At 38.8% G+C, this 22895-nt stretch overlaps 2 protein-coding genes and 1 long non-coding RNA gene across 11 annotated transcripts in view; 1 reads left to right on the top strand and 2 right to left on the bottom strand.

Moving 5' to 3' along the window:
• Window positions 1-7416, bottom strand: part of CASP10 (caspase 10) — a 35635-nt gene extending 28219 nt beyond the window's left edge. Inside the window, exon 1 of one of the 2 annotated variants that reach the window (XM_072617264.1) lies at window positions 6173-7416. The gene's annotated coding sequence lies outside the window, so the exon portion shown is untranslated. The remainder of the gene's footprint in view (window positions 1-6172) is intronic. The other variant, XM_072617265.1, reaches the window with a different exon arrangement.
• Window positions 2707-22895, top strand: part of LOC140509607 (uncharacterized) — a 40491-nt gene continuing 20302 nt past the window's right edge. For 3 of the 4 annotated variants that reach the window (XR_011968835.1, XR_011968837.1, XR_011968836.1), the window contains exons 1-2: window positions 2728-2866; window positions 16285-16383. This is a non-coding gene — a long non-coding RNA (uncharacterized lncRNA). Of the gene's footprint in view, window positions 2867-16284; window positions 16384-22895 lie in introns of all 4 variants that reach the window. The other variant, XR_011968834.1, reaches the window with a different exon arrangement.
• CFLAR (CASP8 and FADD like apoptosis regulator) overlaps window positions 18036-22895 on the bottom strand; it is a 69693-nt gene continuing 64833 nt past the window's right edge. For all 5 annotated transcript variants that reach the window (XM_072617271.1, XM_072617267.1, XM_072617270.1 and 2 more), the window contains one exon: window positions 18036-22455. In XM_072617271.1, coding sequence (XP_072473372.1) covers window positions 22317-22455 — 139 coding nt within the window. In that variant the 3' untranslated portion in view covers window positions 18036-22316. The remainder of the gene's footprint in view (window positions 22456-22895) is intronic.

The following is a 22895-nucleotide window of genomic DNA, read 5'->3' as shown; positions in this document are numbered from 1 at the left end:
CAGAGCTCTTCATACCTTAGCCCCCTCCTACCTTTCTGGTCTTTTTATACCTTAATTCTCAACACATTCTCTTCATTTCAGTGACACTGGCTTCCTGGTTGTTCAATCAACAAGACAATCTATCTCTTGGCTCCAAATATTTTTACTGACTGTTCCCCATACCTGGAATGCTGTACCTTTTCAGTCTGACTACTGACCAACTTGACTATTATGTCCCAACTAAAATACCACATTCTCCAGCAAGCCTTCTTTTATCCCTCTTAATTATAGTGCTTTCCCTCTTCAAATTATTTCCTGTTTTTCTTGTATATAAATTGCTTCATATGTATATATATATATATATATATATATATATATATATATATATATATATATATATATATATATGTTTGTTTGCATATTGTCTCCTCATTAGATTATGAGCTCCTTGAGGGCAAGGACTGCCCCAGTGTTTAGCACAGTTCCCAGCATGTAGCAGGTGCTTGATAAATGTTGATTGATGGATCAAAGGCATTTTGGTACTAGGTAAAAAAAAAGAGAGATGAATCAGTGGAACAGATTAGGTACAAAACACACAGAAGGAAGTGAACCTAACTAATATCCTAGCATTTGATAAACCCAAAGATTTTGGTTACTGAGGGAAGGACTCACTTTTTGACAAAAACAGCTGGGAAAACTAGACAGCAGTCTGGCAGAAATTAGATTTAGATCAACACTTCACACCATGCACCAAGATAAACTCGAAATGGTATAAAAGATGATATTATAAGAAAATTAGAGCAGCAAAGAAGAAATTACTTTTCAGATCTATGAATGGGGAAGAGTTCATGACTAAAGAGGCAATAGAGAGAATTATGATTAAAGATAAAGTTCATTAAGATAAAATGAACAATTATGATTATATAAAATTTTAAAGTTTTTGCACAGATGAATCTAGTGTATTTAAATTAGAAAGGAAAGAAAGAAATGGAGGAAAATCTTTGCAGCTAATTTCTTTGATAAAGATCTTATAACTAAGGAATATAAAGAAACGATTAAAATGTGTAAGACTAAGAGTCATTCTTATCCATTAGCACCAGTTTGGTGGTACAGTGGATAGAGTCCTGGACTTGGAGTCAGGAAGACTTAAGTTAAAATCTAGCTTCAGACACTTAGCAACTGAGTGACCCTGGGCAAATCACTTTAAACTCTGCCTGTCTCAGCTTCCTCATCTATAAAATAGGGATAATACTTCCCATGATTATTGTGAGGATAGAATAAGATATTATTTGTAAAGTGCTTTGCAAAACTTAAATGCTAGTTAATATTGTTATTCTCCAACAGATAAATGGTCAAAGGAATTTTTCAAAGGAAGAAATCTAAGCTATAAAAACAACTACATAAAAAAATTCATTAAATCACTATTATTAGAGACATGCAAAATAAGCAACTCTGAGATTCTACTTCAAACCCTTCGGACCAACAAAGATGACAAAAGAGGAGAATGATGAATGGAAGGGCTGTGCAAAAGCAGATATATTGGTGCACTGCCAGTGGAATTGTGAATTGATCTAGCCATTCTGGAAAGCCATCTGGAACCGCATTATGTCCCAAACTTTGCTAAACTGTGCATACCACTACTAGGTCTACACATCAGCGAGACCAAAGAAAGAAAATAGACCGCTATACAAAAATATTTATACCAGCTTCTTTTGTAGTAGCCTAAAACTGGAAAGGAAAGGAGATGCTTCGTACTGGGGAATGGCTAAATAAATTATAACATATGGGTGTAATAGAATATTATTGTACCCTAAGAGATGACAAAATGGTCCGTTTCAGTGGAAATTGGAAAGATCTCTAAAAACTCTTGCAAAGTGAAATGAGCAGAATTTTGAGAGTAATCTATGCAAAAACAACAACATTAGAGAGAAAAAAAACTTTAGGAGCCTTTTTATAACCCTGATCAGTATAAGGAAGAACCAGGATTCCAGGAGACTAAAGATGAAACACACCACTCATACCCTTACAGAGAGGTAATAAACTTAAAATGCAAAGAGACATACATTATTAGGCATAGAAGAATTGGAAAAAGAAGAAAATTAATATGATGCAAAAACAGAAGGTATCAATAAAAAAAGGTCCAGGGGAAGAAAAGTAAGTGCTCTGTAGATCAGGTGAAAAATACCATGGGTATAAAATTGACAGGACTTGATAGCTGAATGAATGAAAAATAAAGGGAAAAGTATTTATTAAGTATTTACTATGAGCCGCGCATTAGAAAAGTAAGATCTCTGCTCTTCAGGAATTCACATTCTCATTAGGAAAAACAACATTATTATAGGAGGGTTCAGCCATAGGGAAGATGGAACAATGTGGTAGCCCTTAGGGTGCAGCAGCATGGTAAATGGCAATGGCCAAGGATCTGGAGGGCCCAAGGTCAAGGTCCACGAGCCCCTCTTTCACACTGTTAAGGATTGAGGTTAGCTATTTTCTGGTTGTTTCAGCTGATAATTACAAGAGATTTCAAACATGGGAAACCAGGCAAGAGGGCCAGAAGGCCCAGGCATCAGTCTTTCAGTATAATGCCCCAATAGAAGTTTCTTTTCCCAGTCCAAAAGAATTACTATAACAATAATTGGGGTCAGTCTTGGCAAACAGCTTCCAACCTTTGTGGAGCACAAGCACACGTGGGAAATACGGGAAATCACCCCACCCTTACAGGGAATTTCAGCTATTTCCTCTACTGAGATCTCTCTAGGACTGTCATTTTTATGTATGGAGTCTTTACTCTTACAGGCAGAGAGAGCCAAAGAAGGTAACACCTAGGGAATCACTTTGGTCGGAGTCCAGAGAGATTAGAAAGCACCTACCTCCTTTCCACAAAACGGTAAGGGGAGGGGACTATGGTTGTATGATGTCATATATACTTGCAGACTTGGTCACTGGGTCCTTACCTAACTGCGTGGTTTTGTTACACTGTTTCTTTGTTGAAAGGGAAGAATTGTTGGTGTTAGTGGTGGGGTGAGTTAAAAATAGAGCTGCAAATGATGCTGGAAAAACAAAAAGTCCCAGAACCAGAAGAAAAATTTATATAAGGATGATATTGTAAATATTTATGGCAGTTCTTTTTGAAGTAGAAAAAACAGGATATTAAGGGCATGCCAATTAATTAATAAATGGTGAAACAAATTGTGGTATATGAAAATAATGGACTACGAATATGCCTGAAGAAATGACAAAAGAGAGTTTCAGAAAAACCTGGGAGACTTGTCTGAACTAATGGAGAGTGAAACAGAATCAAGAGAATAATTCTTATAATACCATAATTGTTAAATTATAATTTATTTTTTATTCAACAAAAAATCTATTTTTCTCCCTCTTGTCCCCTTATTAAAGAAAAGAAAAACAAAACCTTTATAACAAATTTGCATAAATAAGCAAAACCAATTCCTGCATTAGCCATATTCAAAAAAAAAATATGTAGCATTCCATGCCTTGAGCCCATAACCTCCCTGTCAAAAGGTGGATAGGTTTAGTCCTTTGAAACCAATGTTGATCATAGCTTTCAAACCTAATTTTGAAGACTTAGGAACTCAAATCAATATAGTGACTACCTCTACTCCAAAGGACCAACAATGAGGCATGTTATCCACCTCTTGACAGGGAGGTAAAAGATTCATGGTATGGAATGAAACCTATGTTTTTGGATGACTAATTTGGGAATTTGTTTTGTTTGACTATGTATATTTGTTATGGGGGGGGTCTTGTTTTTCTTTTTTTTTTCTAGGGAGGAAAGAAAGTAAAAATATATTTGTTAATTGAAAAAAATAAAAATGTAAAAAGCTAAAGTGGGGTATCAATAAAGATTATTTTAAAAATAAAAATAGCACATGATATCACTGCTCTTCAGAACCTGGGTCAATATTTGTGGTGAAATCTCTGTCAGATACAAAAACGCAAAGTATAGTGGACAAAAGAAAGAAAGAGAGCACTGGCTCTGAAATCAGGAGGTCAAGGTTTAACTCTCTTCTGATACTTGACCATATCCAAGTCATAGAGCCTTCATCTATAAAATGAGTAGATTGCACTAGATGCCTTTGGATGCTTCTTCTACTCCAGCTCTAAAATTCTGGGAACCTTGACATAGCTCAACTAAGAGATCCTAGGTCATGGCAATTCTTCTGTTCTCCTACAAGGCAACAATTAGGCCAGCAGAATTCTGAGCCTATAGGCAAGGAACATTGCAGAGCCTGGAAGAGGTCCTAGAAACCAAAAGTCCACCAAGCATTTTGCCCCTTATTTAGCTCTAACAACGCATACATCATGACTCAGAAATACTAAATAAGTAAACTTGCCTTCTGTATTGCATGCATATGTATTACTCTTTTCCAGAAGATTTTCAAATGCTTTTGTGATTAGTAAAAATACAAATTCATTTTTAAAACACTGAGGAATTCAAAGGAACTTTTTAAAATGGATTTTCTCAGTGAATGGATATTGATAGTCCATCTCCTGTCATATGGGGATCCACAAATATTTTTGACTAAAAAAGGGGGGGTCCTCCTCCTCAAAAAGATTAGGAACCACTGAAGGAGAGCAAATGACTGACACAGTTGCAAGTGGTCTTTTCCAATACTGCTGTGAACGTTTATTCTGGACTACAATCAGATCAGGGATCTTCTGAGTAGAAGCGCGTTAAGGGCAGAAAAAGCTCAGGATAAAAAGTCTGGAATTAGTGCTAAAGAGCATGTGTTCCATATAATGAATAAACTTAAGCTCACTAACAACTTTTAGGACATGCCAACCAAGGGTGTGGTTATGCGTTGCCATGGCCATCAAGTAGGGGAAGTAGTAACTACTAACCAGAAGGTCTGGATTTATGATGAATATTTTCTAAATTCAAAGCACTGTAATGTGCTTCTCTGTTAATGCCATAAGGGGTATGAGTGTGAAAGGTGGCGATAACCAGAAGTAGTATCAGAGGAAAGCCCTGTGAAATAGGTTTTATTTCAGGAAAGAGAAATCATCCAGGTATCAAGTAAATTTGTACCTAGTAAAAATAGAGTACAGGCAGAACACAGCTAATGCTCCCTTCTGAAATTGGCTAAATTATTCTGATAATCTACAGAAGTATTACTAGCAAAAAGTTGGAAACCTTACTTCTAATTCAAAGCTAAATTACGCATGCCAACTTCACCCATTCTAATTGATTAGTTCTAAAATGTCACTGCTTGAAAGGACTTCAGAGATCTAATCCAGGGCAGCTAAGTGGTGCAGTGAAAAGAGTCAGAAAGACCTGAGTTCAAGTCTGAACTCAGACACGTACTCATTTACTAGCTATGTGACCCTGGACAAGTCACTTAACCCCAATTGCCTCTTCCCAAAAGAGAGACAGAGGGAGAACCTAATCTAAATCCTCTGTTTCACAGATGGCAGAATGCAGATAAGGAAGAAATTTGTCCAAAATAAGACATCCCATTCAATGGAAAGGGCACTGAATCTGTAATATGAATGTTTGGGTTCAAATTCTAGCTCTGCCAATGAATTTCCTGTATTTGTGACACTGGAACTTTTGAAAATTGATCCAGGAGTTGCAACTTAATGTTTACAGTAATAAGGCAATGAATTATTACCTACACTTTTCTCCAACTTCAATTCTGTTATACGTAAAACAAGATCCTTTTAACTGAATGACCTCCAAGGTCCTTTCCAGTTCTAAATCCATATGAAAGTCACACAACTATCTACTAGCCAAACAAGGTCTAGAAGGCATAACTCCTGGTTGTTCAGACCTCTGACCCCTACACAAGTCAAGTATTTAAAAGAGGATACTTTGTAATATAACAACTCAAAGGCTGCTGAATAAAGTAATTTGATACAAGAAATCTACATGGCTAATGTCTGGAGTGTAAATCATGAAATCATTTTCAATGTTTCAACTATTTGTTACAATTTTAAGATTTGCTGTGATTCAGTTTACCTAGACAAAAGTCCTCAAGGTTTTAGCACTCACCCCCATTCAAAATAAGAGACTGGACAAACACTCAATGACATATAAGAACAACGACTTGGTTAAGAGAAAGAGATCAAACCCAGTGAGTATTTTAGTAAATGTGCCAAGAAAAATAATCAATAGAGTATGCATAAAATTTTCCAACCCTAATTAAGCAGTCACATTCCTCTGTGCACATACCTTATTTACTGAATCTACTCCGTGCTCCAGTCCTAAATTCAAGGGGATTCCTATTAAACAGCACAAGCGTTCTCTGCATTCCTTTTGTATTTCCAGTTCCAAAATAAGGCACTTTGGGCCTTAAGTCTCTGAGATTGCAGGTATCCCCTCCGGGAAGATGTGGGAAATGAACCAGAAACAGGAAAGACAGTGAAAAGCTGTCACTGTCTAGAATTCAATGGAAACTAGGAAAATGCTAATCCTAAATAGCCATCAGAGAGCCAACTGGAAAGGGAGAGTTTAGCAGAAGCCTGTTTCTAGGACGAATATTTCCTCTTTCAAAGGAGACCTTTTCTTCTCATTTCATCATGCCAGGAATCCCCTCCATGAATGCAGATCCTTGAGGTGTGGCCTTATGGAGTATTACGTTTGCCTTCTATGTCTCAGAGTTTCTCTTTTGCCAAGAACAAGGAGCTGGTACTTACTTACTGACTTAGAAGCTCCGATATTTTTCTACAAAAAAGCTGAGTCAGAAGGTCTTTAGTTTTTACTTTCATTTTTCCTTAGCCTGGAACAGGAACTAGGAAATACTAAAAAGGAACTTTAAAATCATGCCGCTGATAAATTCACTAAAACCAGATAAAGTCAGCAAAGAAAAGAAATTGCAAAGCAGACAACTGGGGATTCCCAATGACGTTAAATGTAGCTTTGGAAATGAAGGATGTCTTGGAATCAAAGTGTTCCAAAGTCTCCAAAGAGACTCCTGGTGAGATGAAGGAGAAAGCAATTGTTTCCCTACCCCTGGTTTGAGTCTCTTCCTGGTTTGGCCTATTTTTGCCTGACTCTCCCCAGTTGCCTAGTCCAACTCTGCCTGGAGAAGAGGGATATTTCCTGATGAGAAGACCATAACTGCAGAACGAGGTGACTGGGGCAGAAGAAAGTTGAAGTTTGGGTGGTGACGCCCAGAGAATCAGAAACAGAGCCAGGAGAGGAATGACAGGTGGAGGAGTGTCCCTCCCTTTCCCCGTTTGTGTCCAAGCTACCCTTTGGACTTCCTCTACCATGCCCCAGTTCTGAAACCTCACTGCAGCCCCAGAATTCCCACGTCGGAACACCCTCAGCCCAGCATCCTCTCCGTCTGATTGGACGGCTCTCCCACAACCTCCTTTTGAGGAGAGCACCAGACCATCCATGTTTCATTCCTCTCCAGGCTGTGCTCGGGTTTTCCTCTACGTATGGCTTCTTGGAAGAGTACCAGAATGTAAGCTCGGTGGGGTCCGAGGGACTGGCTTTCTTTCTATTTCTATTTATTTAGCATTTAGCTCAGTGTTGGAAACATGACAAAAGCTTAATAAATGCAAGTTGACTGACAGGAGTACTGATGAACCTACTGGGTACCAGAAGGCGCAAGAAACCAAAAATAGAAAGTCAAGGAAAACGAAACCTGTCGTTAAAGAGAGACAGCAGCCTTCCTGTTAAGCCTTTTGTAAGATTCCATACCCTTGGAGAGGTTAAGAAGTGGTCAGTACTATTTATCTGAAATGAATTTCTTCAAATTAATACTAATAAGAGAATGATGCCTTTCTTTTATTATTTCTAATTAATGAGCCTCCCCTAGAATCTTGACACCTAGAGGCAGTGAGCTACCCACATATAAAAACAGATATCTAGAACACCTTAAGAAAGTAAATATATGATGATAAATGCGAACTCCAACAGGACTAGTTTTATGTTCAGCATGTGTGTGTGGAGAAATTATGATGGCCCTCCCTAGGGAGACCCACCCATCTTCTTCCCAACTAGCCCAGTGATTACCCAGTGGTCTCTTGAATCAAAATGCAGAGGAATGAGAAAAGAAACCGATTCTTTGGAACCATAAACTGTGGTCACAAGTGTCAAAATGGCTCCCTCTCTCTCCCTCATTCTCTCAAAACTAGCTAAGATGGGATGCTAGGTAATAGGTAATGAAATGGGTGGGTATTGGCAAGTTACTGTAGAGAAGAATCAAACTGGTTTTCTTTTCCTCTCTCCTGCACTACCCCCACGTCCCATACCTTCCCTACTCTTCCTTCTTCCTGGGTGTCCCACCTTGCTTACACGTTAAAATCTTATCTGGCCAACATGTCACACATCCATGTATGACAGCATTCTGTGACTACTATACCCCAATCGGGTTGGGGGAGCAAGGCAGGAGGAAGGAGGTAAATGGCCCCTCTATTATACCTATAAAAACAGACAGCACACAGCACTCCACACCAAACACACCCATGTGTCCATACCCCACAAGAAGATTCCTGTACTCAAGAACTTGAGTCAGTCTCTTCTTTGCCTATGGACAGGGCAGTTTTGCTTGCCTCTTTCATTTTGCTGCTTTTTCTGCCCACTTCTAGAGCCCTATCCTGCCTTGTACTGCCCCCCACTGGCTCCAGTCCTCCAACAAAATGCAGGCATCTTGTGCAGGGAAGGTGGAAGATGTTGGATGCTTCAGGTACAGAGCCAGGAGGCGGGGCCAGTCAGTACCTGTGCCCCTACAGTCCCCTTGACATTCCTTCTTCTCAGCTTTCTGATTTTTGCCAGTTCGTTGTGTGTGAAGTGAAATTTGAGACTTGTTTTGCTTTGCATCTTTATTACTGATAGCTGATAGTTTCTTTGGAAATTAATTTGTTCAATTTATTTCTTTGCTTGACATTTGTTCATTTGTTTAAAATTCTTTTGAAAATTATCTGTTTATAGGCTTTATCCATTAGGGAATTGTTCTTAATCTTATCATTATTATTAGTTAATTCTCTATATTCCTTGGATAGCAGACCCTACTGTTTAGATTATTCCATGCAAAGATTTTGACCAGTCAACAGATTTCCTTCTCAAACTAATTGTATTAAGTTTTTTCATATAAAAACCTTTTTAATTTAATGAAATCAAATGATCTATTTAAGGATTCAATGAACTATGGCTCAAAAGCCAAATCCAGCCTGAAAAGCTAAGAATAATTTTTTTTTACATTAAAAAAATTTTAAATACAACTTTATTTTAAAATATACCTTTAAGGTGTGAACTTTATTTTTAAATGTTTAGAAATTTTTAAATACAACTATTTTTAAAGTTTACATAAAAATTTAAAAACACAACTTTATCTCAGAAGGTAACTTTGTTGAACTTACATTTAAAACAGAAACCTTATTTGAAAATGCAAAAACCATTAATATGTCACTGTGCCATATAAAAACAGGTGACCTTTAAGTCATAGTTTGCTGACCTCCTTGATCTATCGTATCTTCTGTGATGTGCTTCATCCTTTATTTGGCTGAGAATTCTCTGCCTAGACATAATTGTAAAAGATACAGCCATCCGTTTCCACCACCACTCCCACCCCACCTTTCTCTAATATATTTTATATTAATTTTAGTGTCCAGTTGGAAGTTATTAGTGCATCATGTAATAGTATCACAAATTCAGAACTATAAGAAACCTAAGAATTCATGTTCTCTAACTCCCCAATTTTGCAGATGAAGAAACTTCTTCCCAGAGAGGTTAAACAATGTACTGCAGGTCATACAGGCACAATTAGAATTTCCAGGGAAATAACAGGAGGAAAATAAGATGTTGGAATGGCAAGTCCATTTCTTTCTTCCTTTCCTGACTTCTTTTACTTTTTTGTTGTTGTTGTTGTTGGCCTTTCTTACGTATCTACGTAAAGCAAACTTCCAGGTTTTGAGCCTGGGTCAATTCTGTGTCCAGATCCTATTCCCTGGAGCAGGAGTTCTTGATTTTGGGGGAAGAGAGGGTCATAGGATTCTTTGGCAGTCTGGTGAAGCCTGTGGACCCTTTCTCAGAGCAATAATTTTAAATGAATAAAATAAAATACATAGGACTACAAAGGAAACCAATTATATTGACATACACTTACCAAAGTGAGGAGGAAGAGAAAATTGACTCTTGCCCTACCCAACTCTAGAGACACAGCTTAAAATAGACCTCACATTTTAATAGCCAGAAAGGAAGAGAGAGGCAGAGAGACCAGTAGCCCAATTTTGTATACCCCTGTATCCAGGTCACTATTCCATATCTAGTATAAAGGATCACACAGAATATAAGAGTTCAAACAAGCAATCATTCTACTAAAATCATATTCCAGTACCCTGAGGTGGAAACAGCTCCCAATCTCAGCAAGACAGAAATCTCTTGGATTGGCGAGAAGATTCCCTGGGATCTAATGCACTTTCCCCCAAAACCTGAAGAGCTACATTTATACACCTCTTGGCCCAAATTCCCACAACTGGGTCCCAGTTCAATCCATCTTTGGGTAATATTAACTCCAATTGCCCAGGTCTACATCATAACTGATTCTTGCTTGCAAAAGTCTAGGCTGGTGTTGGGGGGGAGAGAAGAAGAGGGGAAGTGGAAACTAACACACCTTCCTAGTTCCACCATTATTTTGGCTCACAACACCTTGAGTCATGAGCTTTTCCCACACGACAACTAATTCTTCTTCTCCTGTTGTAAACTTATGATTCATACACATCCAGAAATAGTCTTCCAATAATCTCACATGGTTGATTGGAAGCAGGCAAAAAAAAAAAAATACACACACACACACACACACACACACACACACACATACACACATAGCCCAAGCTCTGTATAATCTACTTTGTGCAATATTTCAAAAGACTTAATGAAGTTAAGGACACTCCCACAACATGGATCTACAGATAGGATAGCCTCAACCACAACCTATTTAATAACTGGGTTTTCATGCATTTCTGGGTGCCATTATATTCTTCACCTAGGATCTAATCTTTTATTGATGATGCTCCTGGCTAGTCTGATCTGCACACAACAAGCATCCATTCACAGTCTGGCTCTGAGCCTGGGTTCGAAGTCTTTGCAGTTTAATTGACTCTATCAGAGTTGATGCTCCATTAACAGAGCCTTCAGGGTTGGAGAGTGAAAGCATTTTGGTTTTGTCCTTGAGGTCCAGGACATGGCACAGTGCTTAAAACATAACCTGTGCTTGTTGTTTAGTCTTTTTAGTTGTGACACTCTCTGGGACCACATTTGGGGTTTTCTTGGCAAAGATACTGGACTGGTTTGCCATTTCCTTCTCCAGCTCATTGTATAGATGAACTGGGGCAAATAGGGTTAAGTGACTTATCCAGATAGTAAATATCTGAGGTTGGATTGAACTCAGGAAAGTGAGTCTTCCTGATTCTAGGCCTAGCACTCTATCCACTGTGCCACCTAGCTGCCCAGCTTGTGCTTAATAAATCCTTATTGACTGATTGATCAAGAGCCCAGAGTCACCTTCACACCAGATGAGGCATTAGAGAAAGACCTGAGGTGGAGGACGGACTACCTGTGAAAAAGGAATGGAAGTTACAATGCTCTAGTTTGCAGCCTACCTAGGATGAAAGGAAATCAAGTTGTGGCATCACCTGGATAAACTGAATCTGCAACAGATAACCAAACCCACTAGATCAGGTTTCCAAATGTACATTTAGGATTCTGAGTTATTCAACATAGGGATCACAATTGATCAAATTAACCGGTTAATTGAAGAGCTCTGCTTCATGCTATGAATATATCTTCATAGTAAATGTATAGTATAGTAAATATATAGTATATTATAAATATACTATACTGAACAAGAAGACTTCAGGGAGGCCTGGAAGGACTTATATGATCTAATGCTGAGTGAAAGGAGCAGAACCAGGAGAACTTTGTGCACAGCAATGACCACAGTGCGAGAGTTTTTTCTGGTAGACTTGGAACTTCGTAATAACACAAAAACTTAAAAAAAAAATTCCCAGTGGTTTTCTAAGGCAAAATGCCTTCCACACTCAAAGAACTATGGAATTCATTTGCAGAATGTAGCAGATTATGTTTTGATTTGTTATATGATTTCTTCCATTTATTTTAGTTCATCTACATAGCGTGACTATAGTGAAAGTGTATTCAATAGGAAAGTATATGTAGATCCTATACAGAATTGTATGCCATCTTGGGGAGGGAGAAGGGAGGAGAGGGGTAGGTGTGGGGGGGTAAAAATCTAAGTTTTATGGTAGTGATTGTAGAACATTAAAAAATAAATGAATAAAATAAATTTTAAAATAAATAAACATACTATACTATAGTATACACATAGCATACTATATATACATATATAGTATAGTATAGTAAATGTATAGTATAGTAAAACTATAGTTTTACTTTAAACCTTAGGTTTTTGTTTGATCCCTAGTTTCAATGGATTGTCCTCTATTGTTGTGTGGGGGCAGGAGAGACTTGGTTGAAAGGGAGATCTGGTAAACCCAAGAACTCTCCTACCCCATGACACTGTGATGACAGCTAGTTAGCTTAGGTGAAGCCCTGCTGGTAAAAAAAAAAAAAATGACCTCATTCCCTCTCCAGTTTCTCAGCTCTTTGTGGTCCTTTTCCCAGTCATATAGATGTCCTCTGGGTCCTCCTGTACCCTTCACCACATCAATGAGATGAAAGCAACTATGTGTTTAGGAAGAGGAAGAGAGAACTCAGAGTGCCTTTGGTCCAAAACATGAAATGTGCTAGAAGGGGCCCCAAACCCAGATCATTCTGATGAAATTATTCTGTTTTTCCAAAAGATTTAATAGAGTAATATTCTAGTGCATTATTTAGAGCTCATTTGAGTAGTTTACTTGGGGGTTTTGTCTGGATTTTTGATTCAATGGTTTAATGAGCTCTCCTCCAGCAAACTCCCTCAATCAATGATGATCAGGTTTTTTGTTATTTTTCAGTCCTGGATGATTTTGTGACCACATTTAAGTTTTTCTTGGCAAAGATACTAGAGGAGTTTGCCATTTACAGATGAAACTGAGGCAAACAGTGTTGAGTGATTTGCCCAGGGTAACACAGCTGGTAAGTGTCTGAGGTTAGATTTGAACTCAGAAAGATGAGTCTTCCTGACTCCAGTTCCAGCATTCTATGCACTATGGCACCACCTAGCCACTACTGCTCTGAAATTCATAGTTCTAGACTGTTGCGTTGGGTCAATGAAGAGGAGACTGACTTGTCCAGGGTCACTGGGCTTCTATGTGTCAGAGATGCGACTTGAACTCTGGTCATTTTAACTCCAAGGTCAGTTTTTACTGAACATAACACCTGGGCTGTGAGCATTACTAGGGAGAGAGAAGGCTCAGGCAAGCATTACCTCATTAGTCACAAGTATTTGAACTTGGCTTTTGATGATTTGTGGGAGACAGAAGCAGGAAGAGCGTGCCCATTTTGTTGATGACTTGAGAAGGAAAAGTGCTTTAGGCTAGGTTGAGCTTCCTGGTTTTCCACACTGTCTCTCTTGAAAGAGTTACATGTATTTTATAGGGGAAGAGAAGGTATTGGGGGAATAGGAAGGCAATGCCCCATCCAAATGCTTCCTCTTTCTGCACAGTTATACAGGGTATTTTCCTAAGGCTTACAAAGTCAGTGCTGCAACAAGGGGGAGGAGACGCAGCCCCAGAGCATTTACAGCTTTGTAGGTATAGAATGAATATGTTCCAACCTGGATATAGTCAGATGTCCTCCTTTCAGCCTCGAAGTGAGTCCCTAAGAGCATTTCACTAGTTTCTGGTCTAATACAAACTATTCTTGGGTCTCTTTGCTCACTTTTCATAGATGAGGTTAGGGTGAACATCATCTTATCCTGCCTAGTGGGAAAAATTAACCACCTCCATATTTGTATGGATAAGGATTGTTAAAATGAGAAGAGAAAGAGAACATTAAGCAAAGCCTCACAGGCCAGGCTATAGGATGATGGGAATATAGGTTTAGGACTAGAAGGGAATTTAGAGGCCAACTCTCTCATTTTACAGGTGACTGAGGAGACTGAGTCACAAAGAGGTTAAATGATTTGCCCTAGGTGGCACAGTTAGTAACATAAAATATTTGAGGCAGGATCTGAACCTTGGTTTTTCCCAACTCCAAGTCTTTCCTGGATGCCACAGGTCCAGGCAAGAAAGGCTGAGTGGCTAAGTATATTATGGACTGTATTAATGGAAGTCAAGGACATGGGACTTTGCCATGACAACAGAAATTTTGGCATAGACTGCAAGTTTTTGCCCTCTCCCCTTTTAGGATTTCTTAAGGCTTTTTCAGGGCTTCAAGGCAATTTTAATGACCCAGCACTAGTTACTTTGGGGCATGCTAGGTATCAGAAAGAGAAGTGGAAAGGGTTACAAGTATTTATTCTTCCCCTTCCCCCACCCCCCAAAAAAAGACTCAGTAGTGTTAGGAATGAAATCTCTAGAGGAAAAACAAAGACTCCCGAAGTAGATGAGGCAAGCTCAGTTATCTGCATTCTTGCAAGTGGGCGTGCTGCTAGGGCAGACACACTTACAGAAATGAGAACAAGCAGTTATATACCTGACCTGAAATGCAAAGTCCCTTCTCCATTTCCTAAATGGCTGAGTACTCTGAGTGTGCAGCTTCCCAAATAAGCCTGCTGCTGGTTCTCCTCGATCTGTTCTCCTTCCTCCACATACAGCACGTATGCATTAAATTAAACTTTAGCTCCTCCTGGGGAGAAGTTAATATTCATGAGGCTATTAAGCATGCCCATTAGGCTATACACTTGTGGGTTAAACAGCTTTCCTGTTTTTCTCCTAGTTCTGAGAATTGCTGTTGCAAGAAAAACCCACTTCCCTATATCTGTGTGTAGGTTCAAATCCTGCCTCAAATGTTTTATGTTATTAACCGTGCAACCTAGGGCAAATCATTTAACCTCTTTGTGACTCAGTACCACTCAAACAGGGAATGACCCTAACTCACAGGAGTAAGGGCTGTAGACTTTTTGTTGAGAAGTGTGAGTATGCAAACCTCATACCTAAGGGACCCTTTTGGAGGTCACTAAAGTGAGACTGGAAGACTATTATGAAGGAAATGATGATTTTTCATATTAATTGATATATGTATAATGAATATACAAATAGATTTGATTTCTCAGAATTGCTTCTTCTGTCTTGGGAGTCAGGCTTACAATGCAGCTTGAAATGACCAATCAAACCTTGACAATGATCTCACAGTTATTGCATTCTTGTGCCTATATACCTTAAGTGAAGTGAATCAAAGATTTAGAACCCGTTCCCATCACAGAACCCTAGTTCTGGGCATTGGGGGGTAGTCACAACCCCCCAAATTTGAAATAATCAAAGAATTGTTGTATTGTCCTCCTTTTGTGGGCTTGTCATGGGAAACCACTTAGGCCCTAGGGAATGATTATTTGTGATCCACCTTTCCCCCTACCTTCATCTTGTGTGATTTATGTATATAAGCCATGCTTTTACTCCAGTTTAGACAGTAAGCTTTCCTCTCTAAACTGATTAATTAAACCACTACTTGATTACTGGTACTCCTGTCTCTAGCCCTGCTTTGTGAAGCTCTGAGAATTTCCAGGTTAAATACTGGCTCAGTAAAATCCCGGTGTCAGAAGTTTTTTAGAGGTGAACCTAGGGTAGAGCCTTGAGCTCTCTAGTACAGGGGAGAAAGGACAGGTGCCACCAGGCCTTTTTTCCAGACTCCCAACTCACCTTGTCTGGCAGATTCAATGCCCCCACTCTCATTTCACTATATCGGACCCACTTTTCATTGTGAGGACCCCTTTTCTTGATCTGGATCACTCTGGTAAGGCCTGTTTTGTTGGGTTTTTTCTGTTTTTTTGACACACGGATTGGCAAATTTTGTCTCTTCTCTTCTATAAATGCATGTCCATCTGTGTTTTTCTTCTCTTTTATAAAGGCAGGCCCAGTTATATGGTCTGGTTTTTATTTCTTCATGAGTAAATTTTATTTGCCTAAGAACTGCTCACATGGTTGGTTTTGTGCATTGATTTGGAATTAGCATTTATATAGCAAGCATAGTTAGAGTTGTGGAGTGTTAATTTCTGTAATTCAAATGAATTGCTAGCACAGTGGGGACTGCTTGTATTTGTGTACTGTGTGTGCTTGTGAGTTAAGTGGTATTATTATCTTTGAGTATTCACCTTTAAAATGGCACAGATGTATGGTAAAGGCAAGGGGGAAGTTGCAGCATTTCCTATTAACAACCCCCAGAACGAACATGTGCCTTTTAAATCTGTAAAAAATATAGTCTTATTGTCCCTGCAGTCACGACGAACTTTTATCAAGGGAAGTTAAGAACAATGGACAGCAGAAGGCAACAGAATATGAGGAAGTTCCTAACCATACGGCAGAATCTTCAGCAAAGTGAGTACACGGGAAATTTAACTCGTTCATGTAGCGTGCTAAGAATGATTCTCCTGCTAGGTTTTCCCTATTTGCTTTCCAAATTCCTTATTATTTCTCAATTTCTCAATCACGTCCAACTTTTCACTTGATCCCATTTGGAATTTTCTTGGCAGAGATACTGGGAGTGATTTGCCATTTCCTTCTCCAGCTCATTTTACAGATGAGGAAACTGAGGCAAACAGGTTAAATGACTCCCAATGTCACACAGCTAATAAGTGTCTGAGGCTGGATTTGAACTCAGGAAGATGAGTCTCCCTGACTTCAGACCCAGTTCTCTATTCACTGTACCACCTACTATTTAATACTTTGCTATTTGATTCATGGTGCCTGCTTGGTCTATTATTGTGTGAGTACAAAAACAGAACCTTCCATATTTCAGCACATCTATTCACATAAGGCAAAATGTCTATATTCTAGATCAGGGTTGGGGAACCTTTGGCCTCTAGATCCTCAAGAGCCACCCTTTGCCTGAAACTTCACAGAATAAATTCTTTTATTAAGGGGATTTGTTCTGTGAAGTTTGGATTCAGTCAAAGGGCAGTGCTTGAGGACCTAGAGGGCCTTGAGGACATAGGTTCCCCACTCCTACTCTAGATATACTCCTCCTCCTTGCCTAAAATCTCCAAACCTCATGACTGAATAGCTAGTGGAAGTCAATCCGTGGCATCTCCCTGTCCTGTGAACTCAAAGCGAGGAGGCAATTAAATGTACCAAAGTCAGGATGACTGGCTCCCTAAAACACCCCTGTCCTTTACATGCTTAAGGGAACTTTCTTGTTGGGCTTAGATTACATGACCTCAGCTAAATCCTACCCATTCACTTGAGTGTCAAGAACTTGCCAGAACCTCAGTATACCAAGACAAAGAGAAGTCTCCCACAGGATCATCACTCACCCTCCCATTTCTCCTCCTGCCAATCCCTAAAGACCATGCCATCATATCCCTCCCTCAAAATTGTTTTAATTTGCATTTCTCCAATCAATAGTGAGTTAGAATTTCTTCATATGGCTATAGATAGTTTTGATTACTTCATCTGAAAACTGATTATATCTTGATCATTTATTGGTTAGGCAATGGCTCTTATTTTTACAAATTTGGCACAGTTCTCTATTTTAGAGAAATGAGGCATTAGAGAAACTTGCTTCAAAATTTTTTCCAGTTATTATTGTTATCACCTCCTTCCTATTTCCTCTACCCCCATTTATTCCATTCTCTCCTTTTACCCTATCCCTCCTCAAAAGTATTTTGCTTTTGACTACTTCCTCTCCCAATCTGCCCTCCCTTCTATAACCCACTCCCTTCTTTTATCCTTTTCCCCTCCTACTTTCCTACAGGGTAAGAAAGATTTCTATAGTCAACTGCCTATATATGTTATTTCTTCTTTGAGACAATCCTGATGAGAGTAAGATTCACTCACCCCCCCCCTCACCTCTCCTTTCTTCCCCTCCACTATAAAGCCTTTTCTTGCCTCTTTTATGTGAGATAATTCAGCCCATTCTACCTCTCCCTTTCTCTTCAGGAGAATTCTTAAATAGTAGTAAAAGTTATAAAAAGCAAAAATTGACCCTTTCAATACATAAAATTTAAGACAATTTTCCAGAACAAAATCAATGAAGATAAATTAAAAACTGTTTATTGGGGGGGAGAAATCTATGCAGTAATTAATTCTGATGAAAGTCTACCATACAAAATATGTTAAGAATTGATATAAATATGTAATGTTCAATTCAATAAACATTTACTAAGCAACTACTATGTGCTAGGTAATGTACCACACACTGGGGGTACAAGTGGCAAAAGATAATCCCTGCCCTCAAGAACCTCATGGAACATGCAAACATACATGGTCAGGAAACAAAATATATACATATGACATAAAAGAGAATAGTAATATGCTAGGTAGAGAATAAAGTTAAGGAGAACAGTAGGTGGTGAGTTATTCTTCACATAAGGGAGAACTTGAACATACAATTAGCCATAGGAAAGAGAAGACTGAAGAAGATGGGAGCAACGAACAAATCCAAAGTTCTTTGGTCCTCCATCTTCCCTAAGAGTGGCAGTGGGGAAGTCTGCTCAAACTGGCTCTCAGATGATGGTCAGACAGTCAATGGGACCATTTACACCTCAGCAATCAGCAAAGGTGACAGATCAAAGCTTGACTTATTGTTTTGTTGATTTGTTTGACTTAAAGGAAATGTTAACAATGTACATTAAACTTAAAAGTATGTCCTACAAAGATTCTTTTTTTCAGAGAGCCAGTTGTTTAAAGTTACCGAAGGGTGAGCCACCTGGGCAAGCTGATGCTGGCCAAAGAGAAACTCAAGGAGACAGTCAGTAGAATGAGGACAGAGTTGCTTTGCCAACTTCTATTACAAAAACTTAAGGCTCTTTATATACTGTAGGATTAAGACCTCTATAAATCAATACATTTTTTCTTTAACTCCCTATAGTGCATAAACAGTAAAATCCCAAGTTTTTAAAGAGCAAGCACATGCGTCCTCTAGTGGCCAAATTGAGCAACTGTGCTTATTATGCAAAACATCTGAAGAATTCAAATGTGTCCACCTCTTTGTACTGAGGCTTCACTGTCTTCATCTGTCAAACAAGAAAACTGAACTAGATTTTATCTTCTGAGTCTATGGACCTTTAATAAAGTTATGAACAATCTATAGCGTCTAAATGACAAGGTGATATGGAACTGAGACAAGAACAGAAAAAGATACTTCATTCTGGAATGATAAAAGTGATGGGGAAGAGGAATAAAATGTATAAAATCATGATAGGTATAGATAAAAGGTGAATGCTTTCTCATTTGTCATTTCCTAGAAACAAAGGTCTTATCTCTCCCCACTCTTAATCCAATTCTTCTGACAAAGTGACTTTCCTATATCGTTCATGCCTGACCATGTCACTCAACTATTCAGTAAATTCCAGTGACTCCCTGCCTTTTATCTCCAGGATCAAATATAAAGTGCTCTTTTTGGCATTTAAAGGCCCTCACAACCTGGCCTCTTCCAGTCTTCTTATTCTCTAACCTTTCCCCACCCACACATTCAGTCAGTGTTTTTTTCTCTTGTATGTTACTCTACATATCATCTCCATTAGAATGCGAATTCCTTACAAATAAGAACCAGATTTTTGCCTTTCTTTGTATCCTCAGCAGTTAGCATAGTGCCTACACAATGTAGGTATTTAATAAACGCTTGCTGACTTACTTAGCGGCATCCTTATAAGTTTGAAGATCATAGGATCACAGAGACTTAATCAGTCATTTAATCCAGCTGCCTCATTTTACAGATCAGGAAACTGAATCCTAGAGATTCAGAGTCTTTGTCTAAGGACAGATAATTTAGGAAAAGAAAAGATTTTATTTACATTCTGAATACGAAGTCCATCTTAAGATCATTAAATTCCCATTCATCTCCAAAATTCCTATTCAGTCACAAAAGCTAGAAATTGCTTCACATGTAGTATGATAGGGGGTGCTCTGATCATAAGACCTAGAAACTAACAAAGGTTCATTGAATTTGTAATGAATGAGCAGAGGTGGCAAAAGTTATGCTCACAGCAAGAACAGGTCAGGAAAGGATGCAAGGTGGTAGTGGAGAAGGGGAGTGAGGTTGATTCCCAAGAATCTCTACAGACACCTCTCAGTGACAAAGTTTCCTCACTTACAACCCTTGCTTCTGTACCTTCTCTTTAAGATTAGGCATGGTGGTCTAGGTCACTATGACAGTTTCCCCTTAAGGAAGGCTTTGGCTTATAGAATCTATGCATAGAAACCACTGTTATAAAATTAGGCCTGATGGTTTTAAAGCCATCCTGACAGTTTCCCCTTTAAGGAGGCTGCTCATGGAAAAATGCTGACAATAACATTTTTTGAAGGTTGGTACAGCTGTATAAATACAAATATAAAAAAATATTTTATCTACCACTGGACTGTTTTTCTCCTTGACATGCAAGGCCTGAGAAGCAGTAACAGCAGACTTACAAGTTCATCACAAGCTGGAGAACACTGGGCCTTGGGTGAACTTGACAAGGGCTGAAGTAGCTGATCCCTGGTATAGGGTTCCAAGATCAACAGGCACAGAGTTCTGATTTCAGACTTCTTGTCTGAAGTCCACTAACACCCCACGGTATGACTCAGAGAGGCAACAGAGTTGACTGTGAGTCCTAGTCCTTGATGAGAAGTGAGAATAGATGAATTTTCTATCTCCAAGACTCATTCACGCAGTGTCATCTTATATTAAAAAAGTGAACAAAGTTTGGAATTCAATGTTCAGTACAAACTGAAGGAATCCCACAGAAATGCCAGAGTTGGCAAAAGGACTTCATAGGCCATTGGTACAACTCACAAATAAAAATGAGTTCCTGCACAATATACCCAAGTCATTACTTGAAGACCACCAGTGAGAGGGAATCCATTCCTTCCCCCTTTCCATGTGGGGATAATGATCATCATCAGGGAATTTCCCCCTTACATCAAACCCAAATTTGCCACTGTGGGAAAAATGTTATTACATTGTTTGAACCTAGCCTTGGGCACAAGAGTCATTTGGAAACCAGATTTGTTTAATGCTTAACTCAGGATCTAAGTCATGCTAACCAGAATCCCAGTCAGCCCTGAAGACTAATGCATAAAATGTGAGTCGTTTTCTCTCATCTCAAGCAACCCACATGTCTTATTTGGGATGGTCAATCAGTTTCTGATTCTTTTGTTTGAATCCTATAAGATGTGTAACTTAAAAGGCACTAAGAGGGAGTAAGCCACCCTTTTATAGCTTTCCCCCTCTTCTTGATGATTTAATGTCTTTCTAAAATTACTTCAGTTTGAGGTTTCATTCTCCTTGCTACTTTGCTAATACCTTTGCTTAGAACCAATTACATGTTTTCAAAGTGTACTTTGCTCTACGCTTCTGCAGAGCTAGGCGTACAGCAGACACTTAATATATGTTTAGTTGTAGAAAACTACATAAAGCTAAAAAAAAAGCACAAATAAATATTAAAGAGCGTATCTTCTGTAATTACCCTGACAAGTGATATGTATTGCATATGTGTTTTAATATTTTTTAAAAAAAGGTATTATGGAAAGGGAAGGGATGGGGGGGAAGGTGACAGAAGGGGGGAATTGGGGGAAAAGATAATCACAACACATGCAGATTGGAGTGGGGGAAGGGGAGAGGCGGAGGGAAAATTTAGAACTCAAAACCTTGTGCCACTGAATGTTGAAAATTTTTTTAAAAAAGTTAAAAATAAAGTATTATGCATGATTTCTGTTTTAATTTTCCAAGAATGCCTAAAGATGAGTGATGAGTCAGTGGGTCATGCAATCCTGAGCTTATTTTTGTGTAGATAGAAAGAAACAAGACCATAATTACTGATTCATTCCCAAGTTCAATGAGATAGTACAAAGGCTGCCAGGGAAGAAGAGCCTTCTTAGACTCCCAAGTGGCTCTGCAACTCTTCTACAAAGACAGGTACAGCACACCAGGCAAACCCCCAGCAAAATAGTACTTTCCATAGAAAAAAAGACAAAAACAATTAGAAACTCTGATTTTTAGCAATAGACCACATCCAGTTCCTAAAATGAAAGGTCACCACTAGATAGCAGTAGCAGTAGAATGTGGTCTAGTGCCCTAGGGCACCATACTTCATATTTGCATTACTTATTCCCTGGTTCTCTGGACCCTGATCTCATACGATAAAACACCACTCAATAGGCAAAGCTCCATTTCCATCATTTCAATAAAGTGCTTTTCTGAGGGCCAAGACCTCATCCCACAGCAGTCACACCAACATACACACATGCAAGGCATTGAAGAAAACTACACACAGAGGACTGAGGTCCAATCTCTGAGCATGGATCATGTGAGCTCTTTTTTGTTTCTCCTTTCATCTGTGGGAAAGAAAAAGACTCTTCCTCAGAGTATGCTCTGACATGATGGAGTACTGCTCCTCAGGGGCCACTCTGCTGTTCCAGTCATAGATTCTGTTGTTGAGATCAATGTGGAGATTCAGCAGTGAGCATCTTCTGAAGAAGGAGGAAGAGATAAAAATGAGTGCCAGGCAGGGTAGATTCTAAAATCAATCCTAAGTGACTGAGGCAGCCTGTGGCAAGGGTCGGGAGATGAGACACCTGCATATCATTATTCCAATTTTACAGAGTCATCCCTCTGGCTCTCAGTTTCCTCATCTATAAAATGGGAATAATATATATAATATAATATAATTATATACTATATCCTCTGCCTACCTCACATTTGGAAGATGAGATAAAAGATGTGAAACAGCTTTTAAGAAGTTAAGCAAAAAAACCTTATTACAAAAATGTATATGAATACAGGCAGTTCCCAACTTAGGAACTTCAGGGTAATAAATGGTTTTTAATATATAAATTAGAATTGGGAGAGAATGTATGCAGAGGCCCACAAACATAACAACTATTCAGATGAAAATAAAATTGTACTAGTA

The sequence above is a fragment of the Notamacropus eugenii genome, chromosome 6 (genome assembly GCF_028372415.1).
Source record: "Notamacropus eugenii isolate mMacEug1 chromosome 6, mMacEug1.pri_v2, whole genome shotgun sequence".
Taxonomy (NCBI): Eukaryota; Metazoa; Chordata; class Mammalia; order Diprotodontia; family Macropodidae; genus Notamacropus; species Notamacropus eugenii.
Note: the sequence above shows the minus strand (reverse complement) of the source record. Positions and strands in the feature narration are given on the sequence as shown.